The 15,978-nt window shown below is 41.1% G+C and overlaps 1 protein-coding gene across 2 annotated transcripts in view; it reads left to right on the top strand.

Moving 5' to 3' along the window:
• Nucleotides 1–15,978, top strand: part of LOC123872540 (metabotropic glutamate receptor 2-like) — a 229,715-nt gene that overhangs the window by 200,478 nt on the left and 13,259 nt on the right. For both annotated transcript variants that reach the window (XM_045916863.1, XM_045916862.1), the window contains 5 exons: nt 4,192–4,341; nt 6,827–6,960; nt 8,447–8,613; nt 9,495–9,653; nt 10,102–10,264. In XM_045916863.1, the coding sequence (XP_045772819.1) occupies nt 4,192–4,341; nt 6,827–6,960; nt 8,447–8,613; nt 9,495–9,653; nt 10,102–10,264 (773 nt within the window). The remainder of the gene's footprint in view (nt 1–4,191; nt 4,342–6,826; nt 6,961–8,446; nt 8,614–9,494; nt 9,654–10,101; nt 10,265–15,978) is intronic.

The raw sequence follows: 15,978 nt of genomic DNA, 5'->3' as shown, positions 1-15,978 counted from the left end.
TTAAATCTGCCCTCAGTTTACTCGCAAGGTCCCCCAGGGGCATGCACAGGGGCAGGCTCTACGAGGCGATGCGATCCACCAGCGGCGCTGATCTGTTGCGGTACTTACGCAAAGTTAACTTTACCGGTAAGTGGACTAACTGCTAAGTAACTTGTTAAATCTACCCTCAGTTTACTCGCAAGGTTCCCCAGGGGCATGCACAGGGGCAGGCTCTACGAGGCGATGCGATCCACCAGCGGCGCTGATCTGTTGCGGTACTTACGCAAAGTTAACTTTACCGGTAAGTGGACTAACTGCTAAGTAACTTGTTAAATCTACCCTCAGTTTACTCGCAAGGTTCCCCAAGGGCATGCACAGGGGCAGGCTCTACGAGGCGATGCGATCCACCAGCGGCGCTGATCTGTTGTGGTACTTACGCAAAGTTAACTTTACCGGTAAGTGGACTAACTGCTAAGTAACTTGTTAAATCTACCCTCAGTTTACTCGCAAGGTTCCCCAGGGGCATGCACAGGGGCAGGCTCTACGAGGCGATGCGATCCACCAGCGGCGCTGATCTGTTGCGGTACTTACGCAAAGTTAACTTTACCGGTAAGTGGACTAACTGCTAAGTAACTTGTTAAATCTACCCTCAGTTTACTCGCAAGGTTCCCCAGGGGCATGCACAGGGGCAGGCTCTACGAGGCGATGCGATCCACCAGCGGCGCTGATCTATTGCGGTATTTACGCAAAGTCAACTTTACCGGTAAGTGGACTAACTGCTAAGTAACTTGTTAAATCTACCCTCAGTTTACTCGCAAGGTTCCCCAGGGGCATGCACAGGGGCAGGCTCTACGAGGCGATGCGATCCACCAGCGGCGCTGATCTATTGCGGTATTTACGCAAAGTCAACTTTACCGGTAAGTGGACTAACTGCTAAGTAACTTGTTAAATCTACCCTCAGTTTACTCGCAAGGTTCCCCAGGGGCATGCACAGGGGCAGGCTCTACGAGGCGATGCGATCCACCAGCGGCGCTGATCTATTGCGGTATTTACGCAAAGTCAACTTTACCGGTAAGTGGACTAACTGCTAAGTAACTTGTTAAATCTACCCTCAGTTTACTCGCAAGGTTCCCCAGGGGCATGCACAGGGGCAGGCTCTACGAGGCGATGCGATCCACCAGCGGCGCTGATCTATTGCGGTATTTACGCAAAGTCAACTTTACCGGTAAGTGGACTAACTGCTAAGTAACTTGTTAAATCTACCCTCAGTTTACTCGCAAGGTTCCCCAGGGGCATGCACAGGGGCAGGCTCTACGAGGCGATGCGATCCACCAGCGGCGCTGATCTATTGCGGTATTTACGCAAAGTCAACTTTAACGGTAAGTGGACTAACTGCTAAGTAACTTGTTAAATCTACCCTCAGTTTACTCGCAAGGTTCCCCAGGGGCATGCACAGGGGCAGGCTCTACGAGGCGATGCGATCCACCAGCGGCGCTGATCTATTGCGGTATTTACGCAAAGTCAACTTTACCGGTAAGTGGACTAACTGCTAAGTAACTTGTTAAATCTACCCTCAGTTTACTCGCAAGGTTCCCCAGGGGCATGCACAGGGGCAGGCTCTACGAGGCGATGCGATCCACCAGCGGCGCTGATCTATTGCGGTATTTACGCAAAGTCAACTTTACCGGTAAGTGGACTAACTGCTAAGTAACTTGTTAAATCTACCCTCAGTTTACTCGCAAGGTTCCCCGGGGGCATGCACAGGGGCAGGCTCTACGAGGCGATGCGATCCACCAGCGGCGCTGATCTATTGCGGTATTTACGCAAAGTCAACTTTACCGGTAAGTGGACCAATGTTAAGTAACTTGCTAAGCATAAAATCAATTCATTCGTAAGGTTTCCCAGGGCATGCACAGGGGCCGGCTCTACGAGGCGATGCGGCCCGCCAGCAGCGTCGCTGATCTGTTCGTACTTGCGCAAAGTCAACTTTAGCGGTAAGTGGACCAATGTTAAATAACTCGCTAACATCGATTCATTCGCAAGGTTTCCCAGGATATGCACAGGGGCAGGCTCTACGAGGCGATGTGGCCCGCCAGCAGCGGCGCTGATCTGTTCGTACTTGCGCATAGTCAACTTTACCGGTAAGTGGACCAATGTTAAGTAACTTGCTAAGCCCAACAACAATTCATTCACAAGGTTCCCCAGGGTATGCACAGGGGCAGGCTCTACGAGGCGATGCGGCCCGCCAGTAGCGTCGCTGATCTGTTCGTACTTGCGCATAGTCAACTTTACCGGTAAGTGGACCAATGTTAAGTAACTTGCTAAGCCCAACATCAATTCATTCGCAAGGTTTCCCAGGGTATGCACAGGGGCAGGCTCTACGAGGCGATGCGGCCCGCCAGTAGCGTCGCTGATCTGTTCGTACTTGCGCAAAGTCAACTTTACCGGTAAGTGGACCAATGTTAAACATCTCGCTAACATCGATTCATTCGCAAGGATTCCCAGGATATGCACAGGGGCAGGCTCTTCGAGGCGATGCGGCCCGCCAGCAGCGCTGATCTGTTGCCGTACTTGCGCAAAGTCAACTTTACCGATAATTGGACTTACTGGACTACTTACTGAACTCCTCAAGTTTCCACAGAGTCATGCATAGAGTAGGTATGCGGAGTCAGGGGACTTTATTGATAAGTGGAGTGACCTTATAACTCGCAAGGGATATTTCTGTTAGCAAAGCCCGATCCAAAGTATGTTCTGCGGAACTTCAGCGATAGGTGCTCCATGGGGAATTCGGAACTACCCTCGCTAATGCAAATACGTCCATACAAAGTTCGTTGATACAATCGGTGACTCGCTTTCGGCATCCCACATGGGATTTACCACAGTTGGACTGAAGTGTAAGACGTGAATTGTCGTATGGTCTTAGTTCTGTTTATGCAACTGCTGATCTCTACAAACATGAAAGGATTTGACTGTGACGTAAATAAACTACTTACATCTAATAAAAGTGAACTTAGAACTCAGTGGCGCCCTTATTTTTACGAAAACTGATCCCACAACACACGGTCTAGAATCTAGATCATCTACGTTTAAAGAGAATCTCAAGGTTTTCTTTTAGCAAATAATCTAGCATATTAGTTCAAATAGCTCTTAGCATATTAATCTAATACAAATATTACAAAGAGATAAAGTTTGCAAGTTTGTTTGTTGGGGGCAGGTAATCTCTGGAACTACTGACCCGATTTTAAAAATTCTTTCATCAGTAGAAACCTACATTATTCTGAGTGGTATATTTTTCCAAAAATTAAGAATCCCTTCGAAAATTGTAATAAGCTACCCGTGCGATGGCGGGGTATTACATATTCCTAAATGTGGAAGTATGTCTATCTATCTACGGCCACGATTTTAACGAAATTTGGTACAGAGGGTGCATCCCAGGGACCGACATATTCTACTTTTTGTAGTCAAATTAACTTTATTTTTTCAAAAAGTTCTTGATGCAAGCTGGACATGGTATGAGGCCAAGATTCTCTTTGGGTATTTGCCAATCATGCCTAACTTTCGTCTCTGCAAGTTTCGTCTATTTAGCAATACCGTAGTACTTAGAACTGAACGTTTTACTTTTGGCTTGGCTAAACTACATTCTGAGCAATAAGAAAATGTTTTTCGGTAAAGTTTCCGTTCTCTCCGAACAAAAATTAAAGAGTAAAAGGAAAAGAAAGAGCACTTGAACGAGTTAACTTTAAAACCTGCACTGATTCCTTCTTGCAATAACTGTACAAGTTTGTAGTTAGTTGGTGCACTTAAACTCTAAAGCTCAGTAATTTTGCAAACCTTGAGTGGAGTCATCCTTACACTTAATAAAGTTTTAAAGTTTAGCGCAAAATCATTTTATGTGAACAAGTAGTTGGCTTAAAGTGCAAAAGATATTTTAGTTTCACTGAGGAGTGTAATTTAATGATAAGCATAGTAAAAAAGCGGCCAAGTGCGAGTCGGACTCGCCCATGAAGGGTTCCGTAGCAGCAAGTATAAAAGCTCTTATAGTTCGTTGTAACTTTGATCGATGTTTTAATAATAGTGTATTTTTTTTATTAAGTTTTATTAAAAAAACTACTTACTAGATCTCGTTCAAACCAATATTCGGTGAAAGTTTGCATAGTAATGTACATTGTGTTTAATTTTACTGTAGTTTAAAAATATAATCTCGTGATCCAGGTCTAAGCGGCGACGAGTTCCGCTTCGACGCCGTTGGCGACGGTCCAGCGCGCTACAACATACTCCACTTCAAGCAGGTGTCCCGAGGAGTCTACCACTGGGTGAAGGTTGGGCAGTACCTGGATACTGAACTGCAACTTCAGTTGGATGGTAAGCCTCTGAATTCTTCTTCAGCTCTTTCCTAGCTTGTATTTGATTTTGAATTGGGATCTACTTACTATGCTACGTTTGTTTATCAATTTTGCCTGGTATTTTGACGTCCTGAAAATGAAAAAGAACAATTCTAAGTCCCTTAAGATAATATAATATGATGCAGAGGTTATCATAGAGGTTATAGAAGCTGCGATATCCTAATGTTAAGAGCTGATCTCCTAGTCCGGATTCCAGTTTGGCGTTTTAAGCAGTAAAGTATCACTTTAGCGGTGAAAGAAAACATCGTGAGGGAACCCGCACGAGAATTCTCCACAATTTTTTCAAAGGTGTGCGGAAGTCTGCCCATCCTCACTTGGCCAGCGTGGTGGACTATGGCTATGTCTGTCTCTTTCTCATTTAAGAAGAAATCCGTGCTCAGTAGTAAGCCAGCGATAAATTGAAGATGATGATAATGATGAGAGTTCATCAAATCCATATACATATTATTATTTTTAGGGTTCCGTACCTCAAAAGGAAAAACGGAACCCTTATAGGATCACTTTGTTGTCTGTCTGTCTGTCTGTCCGTCCGTCCGTCGTGTATGGCAAGAAATCTATAGGGTACTTCCCGTTGACCTAGAATCATGAAACTTGGCAGGTAGGTAAGTCTTATAGCACAACAGGAATAAATCTGAAAACCGCGAATTTGTGGTCATATCATTTAAAAAAAATTAAAATATGTTTCAATTTTCAAAGTAAGATAACTATACCAAGTGGGGTACCAAGGATTTTACTTGTACATTCTAAAACAGATGTTTATTTATTTTTATTCATAATAGTTTTTGATTTATCGTGCAAAATGTTGGAAAAAATACCCGAGTACCGAAGCCAGACTTGGCCGGTTTTTAAACTGATAATACAAATTGCTCCATAATACATTTGAAATTATTGTGAAAATGCGACTCTAATTTATAATTCAGGAATTCAGGATTTATAATTCAGGAGTATTCAGTTATCGTCTAGCTTATGTGACGCCAGTGCAGTAGAATATCTTACATCTAAAGCAATCCCCAAGAGGACTTATGCTCTTAGTTGAAAGATCAGATTAATTTTCTGATCTGTCTCTAACCTAAAGTTATATAGAGCTACCGGTGAATTATTTATTTACAAGGATAAGGATTTTCAGATCCCCAGATTCGAGAATTCTTACTATGTCAGACGATATTCGCTTTATAATTGCCACAATGTGTCGTAAGCTTTCATAAGAGCTATAACACGAATTTCGGGATGTGAATATTTTACAGTGACCACAACGCGTTGTGAGCTGTTTTTTCGCTCAGTGAGCGTTTTCAGTCTTTAAGCTTAACGTATATACTACACTAGCTCAAAAAGCTTAATCCTTTTAAGTCTTCGCACTAAATATTTTCGGGGAGCTAGATTACCTCCCTGGCACAGTGGCAAGCACTATGGTCTTACTAGTGGTCCTGGGTTCGATTTATAATTTTATAATTTCAAATTTCTGGTCTGGTCTGGTGGGAGGTTTTGTCTGTGGCTAGTTACCGCCCTACCAGCAAAGCCGTGCCGTGAAGTGACTTAGTGTTTCACTACGATGCCATAGAAACCAAAGGAGTATGGGTTTAATATAAACTGCCACACCCCTTCCTGGTTAGCCCGCTTCCATCTTAGTCTGCATCATCACTTACCAGCAAGTGAGATTGTAGTCAAGGGCTAATTTACATCTGAATTAAAAAAACCTCGATGTTTACAGAGAGAGAACCTTTCCAATAATATAAACCGTATCATTAAGAATTTTCCTTAATTTACAAAAATATCGCTAACTAAGCTCGTCAAATTAAATTCCAAAAATAAACAGGGTGCCTGGGGCGAGAACATGATTTGCATGTCGTCTGATCAGCGGATCCTATTTGACCGCCTAATTGCGGAATTAAGTTGCCCTAACCGTCCCCCGAATTTTAATGCCTCATTTAAATTTCTCGCGGATGTTTTGATCATTTGAGATGATTGTGTGGCGTGGAGTAATTTTATTTTAGGAAGTAAAAATCTAATTATTTTTTATTCCATCATCACCAACCCATCGCTTACCTAGATTGCCCCACACGGTCATCTGACGACATCCAATGAGGATTCATGGGGTGCAAGACCGTGGCGTGTGAAAGTCCCTACAAGACATCTAGTCCGACGTTTATCAGTTAATGGTTACCTAATGATGATGATTAATCCATCACCAGTATGACCAATACTGACCCTTATCCTTCTGAGAGGAGATCCTTCTATCAGAAGCAAAAGGATCTGGCCATAGCCCACCACGCTGGCCAAGTACGAATTGATATACTTCATACACCTTTGAGAACATTATGGAGAACTATCAGGCATGCAGGTGCCCTCCTGTTTTTCACCGAACTGCCATGCTGGGATCTAGAAGCTCCTGTCACCAATCAAATTGTCTCATCTGTTAGCCTAATAACGTTCTCTTTGCCTGACAGCCATACAATTCAAGTGGGGAGAGCGGCGTCCACCGGAATCTGTTTGCAGCGCGGAGTGCGAGCTGGGTCAGGCCAAGCAGTACGTGGAGGGGGAGAGCTGCTGCTGGCACTGCTTCAACTGCACGCAGTATGAGGTGACCTATATACAGTGACGGATTAACCCTTAATCAAATTAAGCAATTGCCTAGGGCATCACGTCTGAGAGGGCACCAGAAGAAGCACAAAAAAAATCCGCCCTTAGGGCATCACGTCTCACTCACGTCACCAAGAACCACACCAAAAAGAGTTTCTAGGACTAATTTGAAAATTCGCGCGTTTTTAGTTGACATAGAGTCCGATCTAGAGTCATAACCCCACTCCCGCTTGCCCACTCGCTGCCCGCTTGTGCATTCGACAATTCGAATGCCCCCGAAAGCCGCAAGGCGCATTTCAATAAATAAATTATGCTTTGGTTTTTATTGTTGTCGCACCTAACTACTCCACTTCTAAAGTACGTTACATCTCATCATCTTATTTTACAAAAAACTAATGTTTTTAGGCGGTAAAGGTTTAAAGACCGATTCTAGTTGACATACGGATATGGGGGCCCGTAGGCATGGATTGCTTAGGGCACCAAGTAGTCTTAATCCGTCACTGCCTATATACTCGTACATTGTTCAATGTTACGTTAGCAGTTAGGTATATGACATGCCCGCTGCATCGACGTATCTCGAAGAATCTCTCTGCGCGGTTGTAAGACGAGATTGGAGACGCATGTGTGAACTAAGCTAGCTAAATAATCATCATAAATAATAAACTAAATACATTTTACATTATGGTTAGTAAGAGTTTTACATTTCACCAAGGTTTAAAGAATTCGAGATTCGAAACTCAACGTCAACGAAATTTTCGTTTCCTTCGAGCGCCTTGTTTTACATGCATCTGAAAGCGAGGAAGGTCACCTATGCGATAAAACAACCAAATTAAGCCTACTATGGGTCCCTTATACGAGTGTATCAAAGTGTCAGGCAGCATGAAGAAATGGTGGATGATCATAAGGTCAGTAACATCTGCCTTCAAAGACGTCGCTTTGTGATGACCAAGACCGTTCTGGATAAACTACGAGTATTACAACGAAGTAGAAGAAGTTAAGATCCACTTTACTTTTACGCTAAAGTATTTCAACGTTCGATTTCTGTCAAAGCTGGTGAGATGTAAAACCCTATGCTAAGACTACTGTTATTTATTGTTAACAAACGTACGCAAAACTTATCAAATAGGAACTTGTGGGTGTAGGAGTTGGGAAACGGATGTGGCCGAAGGGCAAGATAAATCGACCCTAACTCGCCCTTAATCATAATTAACTGAGGTTTATTTGATTTCCCGGGATTGGTTTGCGTTGTGTTATACTCGATGCAATAGGTACTATTAGATTACTGAACCTCAAACCCCTAAAATTTAATCTACTAACAAATGGCTGCAACTTTGTCCTCTGATAAGTTGACTTAATGACAAGAACATAATTTATTAAACAGTATTATTTGTATTTATAGAATTTTGTGCATAGTAGATATCATAGAACAGTAATAAATTATTATTTTAATTATTTATATTTTATTTTAATTATTCTCTTGCCAACAGATTCGCTCTCCAGAACTAGAGACAGCGTGTCAAGTTTGTCCGTGGGGCACTTTGCCAGACGTCACCAAGACTCGCTGCAGACCCATCCCGGAGGCCTATCTGAGGCCCGACTCGGCGTGGGCGATCGGTGCTATGTCCTTCTCTTCTGTTGGCATATTGATTACCGCGTAAGTATGGCTAAGTTATCTTCTCTTCTTAATAGTAACTAGAGACAGCGTGTCAAGTTTGTCCGTGGGCACTTTTCATTGAACATTGAGCATGAACTTTTGCAGCACCAGAGGTACCGCCGAAGTGGTGCCGGTGTTTCAGAAAATTTGTTAGTCCGCTCCTTGAATAACCCCATAATACTGTTATACCGGGACATTTTTGCCCCAATGTCACTCAACATAGCGTCTCGATGACTCACTTTTACGATATTAATTGCTTGCTTGAGCACAACATTTAATTACCTGCGACCGCTGGCTCCGTGCCTGGAATTAAGCCGATTTATAAAATAAGCAGGGGCCCTGGCTCCGTGCCCTGGTTTAAACCGATTTATAAAATAAAGCAGGGTTATCGATATGAAACGCTCGTTTAAAATTAAAACCCATTAAGCACTCTACGCTATCGTTGCTTTAATTTTAAAGCAAGCCTAAAGTAAAAGCAAGTAAAACCAGCTTGTATTTCATAATACATCGGTTTAAGTTTGAAAAATATTTTCCATTCCATTCCTTTATGCGTCCACTGCTGAACATAGGCCTTTCCAAGAGCGCTACACCAAACACGGTCCTCCACCTTCCTCATCCACCATTCATTCAAAAGTATACAGAACCTGAAATTCAGATTCAATATTATTACTGTTGGCACTCAGTTAAAAAAAGTCCACGAAAAACTGATAGAGTATCAGACGACATCAAACGAGTCACAGAGTGGTATACTGAATGGCGCCGGCGCAAGACCATGCCATGTGAAACTCCTCACAAGAGACCTATGTCCAGCAATGGAAATCTGTCGGTTGATAATGATGATGATGGGTATATTAAACCTGATATTGTATTTGTTTGTATAGGTTTGTCTGCGGAGTATGGGTCCGCCACAGCTCGACGCCGGTAGTACGTGCGAGTGGGAGGGAGCTATCCTACGTCCTGCTTGCTGGCATCCTAATGTGCTACCTCGTTACCTTCGCACTGGTGTTCAGGCCGACTGATATCTTGTGTTCTATACAAAGGTATATTCTTCTCCTTTTACTTTTTGACTTTTAGTAGCGTAAAACTGGGGTTATCTTTCATCATTATCAGTCTTTTGGATGTTACCGTTTCTAATGAACGTCCTCAGCATTTCTCATCCAGCCTCTGTGGCATCGGTTCATCTTACCAGAACAGAGTGCGTTCACCATTATACTTACTCGTATCTACTGGTCTCCGCCTTAAGACTCTCCAAGTCCTAAGTGCTTTGGGACCTTCAAAGGCTGTTCTACGAAACATCTGGTCACTGCCACTCCAGCTTGCTAATGGCTTGCGCTATAAACTTGATCAATTTATTGATAACCTTGGTAAAGTTCTAATCACTTACTCGTTTCTGCTAAAACTTGTTTGCCTTTGGAGTTTGCCTACTGTAGGATAATGATGATGGAAAAATGGATTGTATGGATACTTTTACCTAATTTCTTTCGGCAGGTTCGGCACCGGATTTTGCTTTACGGTGGTCTACGCAGCTCTCTTGACGAAAACCAACAGGATCTCTCGCATCTTCAATGCGAGCAAGCACTCCGCCAAGCGACCCATCCTCATCTCGCCCAGCTCTCAGCTTGCGATCTGCTCCGCTCTGGTATCTATACAGGTTAGTTCACTCTTTGGTTCGCCATCCATACTTATATACTTATAATATTATAAATGCGAAAGTGTATCTGTCTGTCTGTCCGTCTGTCTGTCTGTCTGTCTGCTACCTTTTCACGGGCAAACAGTGTAACATAACAGATTCTGACGAAATTGGGTGCAGTGTTAGCTTATATCCCGGGGACGAACATACGCTAGTTTTTATCCCGGAAAATCAAAGAGTTCCCGCGGGATTCCTAAAGACCCATCCACTTACCGATTTGTATGTTTGGTACCGAAGTAGCTTGCGTCCCTGTAACTACTTTGTGGCATAATAATGATGGCCATAACTCTATTAGGCTTTTACGTGGCATTATACCGAAATGCTAAATTGCTTTGCGGCACGTCGATGCACCACTTGAAATTTTATTAATTCTCTCATTAAATGTTAAAAACATTTTCAAAAAACTTAATTTATATTTTTTATGTAATCTACGCCTTTGAACAAGGTGGTTACATTAAGGTTAAGTGGATTTAAATACCCACTTAAATTGTTCAAATAAAAGACGCTGTATCCAGATTAATTTGCACAGTGATATTTAATTGCGAAAAGTAAATAATTATTGCTGTATCAATATTGAGTTTAATTTAATCCCTGGCTTACGGTTCGACAAACAATAATGCAGTTAATGCAACGGCTTGGAATCGCTGCACTCATGGGCTAATTAAATGTCCATTACAGGCTATATGTACCAATGAGGATTCGTGAGGAAAATAAATAATTGAGGGAATGTGGCCTAGTTACGACAGTGCATTAATACACGCACGCACACACACACACACGCATACACGCTGAAATTTTAGTGGTTGTTTTTCCGGGGCATAACGATTTGCCCTTAGAAGTAATATTCATAGTGCTATCGAAATATAGAGTTAAACTTAATCCATACTTAATATTATAAATGCGAAAGTGTGTCTGTCTATCTGTCTGTCTGTCTGCTACCTTTTCACGGCCCAACAGTGTAACCGATTCTGACGAAATTTGGTAGAGGGTTAGCTTATATCCCGGGGACGGACATAGGCTACTTTTTGTCCCGGAAAATCAAAGAGTTCCCGCGGGATTCCTAAAGACCCATCCACTTAACCGATTTGTATGAAATTTGGTACCGAAGTAGCTTGCGTCCCTGTAATCGAAATAGGCAACTTTTTATCCCGGAAGATCGAACAGTTTCCATGGGATCTATATAATTACTATTCCTATTCTGATCTCAAAGGCAAAGTTAACTTAAGCCATCTAATCTCCAGTTATAACGACAGTGCGGTCGTTAAGTTGTTAAGTGTTAAGTTTACGACGAACTCGTAAATCGGATGTACACTTAACACTTGTAACTTAATCAGCTTAATGTTACCACGGTGTGTTAACGGTCTATTGTGTTAACAACTTACAAGTTAAACTGAAGGAAGTCTCTGTAGATACTAAGGTTTACTTTAATAAGTCCTCAGTCCCTCTGTATGGTATTTCTCATTGTTGTATGGCATGTCCTCTTTCCATTAATCTTTTTCGTACCTCAAAAGGAAAAACAGAACCTTTATAACGGATCACTTTGTTGTCTGTCTGTCCGTCTGTCGTGTTTGTCAAGAAAACCTATATGGTACTTCCTGTTGCCCTAGAATAGAAATTTGGCAGGTAAGGTAGGTGTTATAGCACAAGTAAAGGGAAAAATCTGAAAACCGGGAATTTGTGGTTTCATGATTTAAAAAAATTAAAATGTGTTCATGAACAAATAATTAGTATTTCTGATTTTCAAAGTGAGATAACTATACCAAGTGGGGTATCATATGAAAGAAAATTCTGATCCAAAATTTGACTGACTGCAACTCTTTTTGCTTTTATTTTGGTGATCAAACTTTAACAGTAACCGTAATATTATGCTCTGGCCCTTAGGGGTTGCACTTTGCAAAGCGCTCGAGGTCGCAAATTGTAAGGCAAAGAGTTGGGAATGCATAAAACATGTTCTGAGCGGAATCTTCAATCGCACGTAAAATATAACAGTGTCGCCGCAGGGTGAGTTTTCTGTTTATTTTTCACTGTATTTTTATTGGTGGTATTCTTACTAACTTACAACAAGCTGTGATAGCCTAGTGGTTAGAACGTCCGCCTTCTTATCGAAGGTCGGGGGTTCGATTCCGGGCACGCACCACTAACTTTTCAGTTATGTGGGTTTTAAGCAATTTTGCTTTAACGGTGAAGGAAAATATCGTGAGGAAACCTGCATGCCTGAGAGTTCTCCATGTTCTCAAAGGTGTGTGAAGTCTGCCAATCCGCATTGGGCCAGCGTGGCAGACTATGGCCTAAACCCTTCTCATTCTCGGAGGAGACCCGTACTCAGCTGTAGTGGGGCGGAAATGGGTTGATCATGATTCTTACTAACTTACTACATAATATTATTTTGCAAATTACGTAAGGTAAGGCTGTAAATTATTAAGCTTTAAAGAAAGCTTTTTTTTACCGTTACTAAGAACATACACCAAACCCCATCAATCACAGTAAATCTGGAAAAAAACCGGCCAAGTGCGAGTCGGACTCGCACACGAAGGGTTCTGTACAAGAAATAACACTTTTTAATTTTTAATAGTTATTTTTTGTTAATAGTAAGTTAATAGTAATTATAGTTATAATTTATTCATTGCAAATACACGTTTCACAATTTATTAGGTGGTACAAAAGTTTTAGGTCACATTGTGTGCTATTGTAATGGTGTGCAATAGGTTTACAATAATTGTATTAATTACATGAATGACAAAGGAATATATCTAAACAGCAACAAGTGTAAATTAAAAATTTAATAGCCCCGACAAGTGAAGGTTACAGTAACTAGAAAAGAGCTGATAACTTTCAAACGGCTCAACCGATTTTCTTGGATTATAGCTAAGAACATTTTCGATCAAACCACCTTTCAAACAAAAAAAAAACTACTTGAATTAAAATCGGTTCATTAGTTTAGGAGCTGCGATGCCACAGACAGATACACAGATACACACCTCAAACCTATAACACCCCTCTTTTTGGGTGGGGGGTTAAAAATATAGTAAACAGCAAAGATAATAATAATAGTCAGAAATTTTCTATTTAAATATTTTTAGGGAAATATTTATGAAAATTTTTACTTCGAGATTTTTTATTCAGTTATTAACGTAGGAGCTAGGAATGTCGTGAAAATTTTTCCTTAACAAAATTGTAAGGGAAGAAACATATAAATTGAATAGTAGTCCTCAGTGACCAGTTGTAGTGAAGGGTATGTTTTATGCATCCCCGCTGCTCGCACGACAGTCGCGGGGAGATTAAATTTCTGTCTTTCTTTATACTTTTCTTTTGAACCTTTGTAACTCTGATGTTTTACGTGATGTTGGTTTCACTTTGTTGTGTTACTAGCTTATTCCCGCGACTTCGTCCGCGTGGAAAACAAATTTCAGCCCGATACGTAGCTGTGTATTGACAGATCCAGCCAGTACGTCAGTCAGTATTTAAATTAGTGACCACCTGCGGCTTTTCTTTCGTGGGGATTTCAGAAAATTCCCGCGTCTTCGTCCGCGTGGACTAAAAAAATCTCGTGAATTTTTTTATGTGTCTGTATGTATGTTTGTTTTCAAATTCAAATTCAAATTCAAAATATTTTTATTCAATTAGACTTTTACAAGTTCTTTTGAATCGTCAAAAGCATCTACCACTGGTTCGGAATGCCTTTCCTACCGAGAAGAACCAGCAAGAAACTCGGCGGTTGCTCTTTTCAAAGATTTGATATACAATATTATGCCATGTATAAAAGCAATTGAAGTCCTGCTCATTGCTGGAGCGAATTGCAGGTCAAATCCACGCTTTTTTATCATTTACATAATCTTCGATAGTATAATATGCTTTTCTCAGGAGCATATTTTTAATAGATTTTTTGAACCTGTGTAAAGGCAAGTCCAAAATTGGCTGAGGAATTTTATTATAAAAGATTATACCTATTCCCACAAATGACTTTTGGACCTTCCTGAGGCGGAGCGTAGGAGTCGCAAGCCTATTACGGTGTCTAGTCAGCCTGTTTGTTGCTCTTTCACGCAAAAATACTGGGCAGATTTGCTAAAAGGAATGAAAATTGACTATATTATTAAAGACACTACAATAATCTTGGACTAACACATAGGCAACTTTTTATCCCGTAAAAAACCACGGTCCTCGAGGGATTTTTAAACATATCATATCCACGCGGACGAAGTCACGGGCAGCATCACTAGTTTATTATATTTCGCAGTGATAATCACAACTTTCGAGCTAATATAGGAGATGATAGGCGTAGGTACAAGCTGACAAACCCCTATCACATCATACTTATGAGTAGGTTTTCGGAACGCCATTAATCTTTCCGCATGGTCGCTCCAGATATTAATGAAATGTAACCTTCACGTCATTAATAATAATGAATCTCCTCCAACACCTACGCTTTTTTATCCCGATTAAAATATTATATTAGATTAAAGGGGATGATTGAATACGAGGCATTTCGCTTAGGTGTGTTTTATATTGAAAACCATTAATCCATACTTAATATTATAAATGCGAAAGTATGTCTGTCTGTCTGTCTGCTACGTTTTCACGGCCCAACCGGTGAACCGATTTTAATGAAATTTAGTACAGACTTGGGATACATCCCGGGGAAGGACATAGGCTACTTTTTATCCCGAAAAATCAAAAAGTTCCTACGGGATTTAAAAAAAGCTGAAATCCACGCGGGCGACGCCGCGGGCATCCTCTAGTCAATGATAAATGGGATAGCCTAATGTTTAAGACTTTGACCTCCTTATTCGGGGGTCTGGGGTTCGATATCGGTCACGCTCTACTTCCTTTTTTTTAATTTACTAGATTATTTATTAATTGCAAATTTGTATGTACCATGGCTCTTAAAATTATCTTTAACGGAGCTATTTAAGCAATTAAAGCAATATTAAATAAAGCGGTGATCCTAGATAGATAAAAAGTATAAATTAATTGAATGGATGGGTTTTTAAAAATCCCGTGGCAACTCATTGATTTCGCGGGATCAAAAGTATGCTTTTATGTCCTTTCCCGGGTTACGAAGTATCTCTGTACTTTCCGTCTAAATCGGTTATACGGATAGGCTGTGAAAAGCAAGCAGACAGACAGACACACTTTCACAACACAACCCATATTATAAATGCGAAAGGATATGTATGTTTGTTGATTTATTGGTTTGTTGGTTTGTCCTTCAATCACATTGGAACAGAGCATGGGTTCGAAGTGATTTTTGCGCGGGTATGGTTAAAGAACTGGAGAGTAACATAGGCTCCTTTTTATCCCGGAAAATCAAAGAGTTCCCACGAGATTTTTAAAAACAATCCACGGGGACGAAGTCGCGGGCTCCAGCTAGTTTATAATGATATATAGTATGGAAGTATGGATAATAAGACTGAGTGCAATGTCTGAGAATAAGAGTAGAGTAGGTTACTTGAAGTTCTTTCATACTCCAAAAAGTCACGAAAACGAACTTCAAAATTTTATAACAAACGAAAGTTTCCTCCGAGTCGCAAAGTTGACTCGTTTTGCCCCCAGTATCGCAACTAACCTCATTCAACCATTTCCAGCGATGTTTTATATTAAAATTTAAACAAGACATAATGAAATTTTCTTGGAAAATGTGAAATAACCATGCATGAAAAGTAAAATATACTTACATA

Source organism: Maniola jurtina, chromosome 15 (genome assembly GCF_905333055.1).
Source record: "Maniola jurtina chromosome 15, ilManJurt1.1, whole genome shotgun sequence".
NCBI classification, from domain to species: domain Eukaryota; kingdom Metazoa; phylum Arthropoda; class Insecta; order Lepidoptera; family Nymphalidae; genus Maniola; species Maniola jurtina.
Note: the sequence above shows the minus strand (reverse complement) of the source record. Positions and strands in the feature narration are given on the sequence as shown.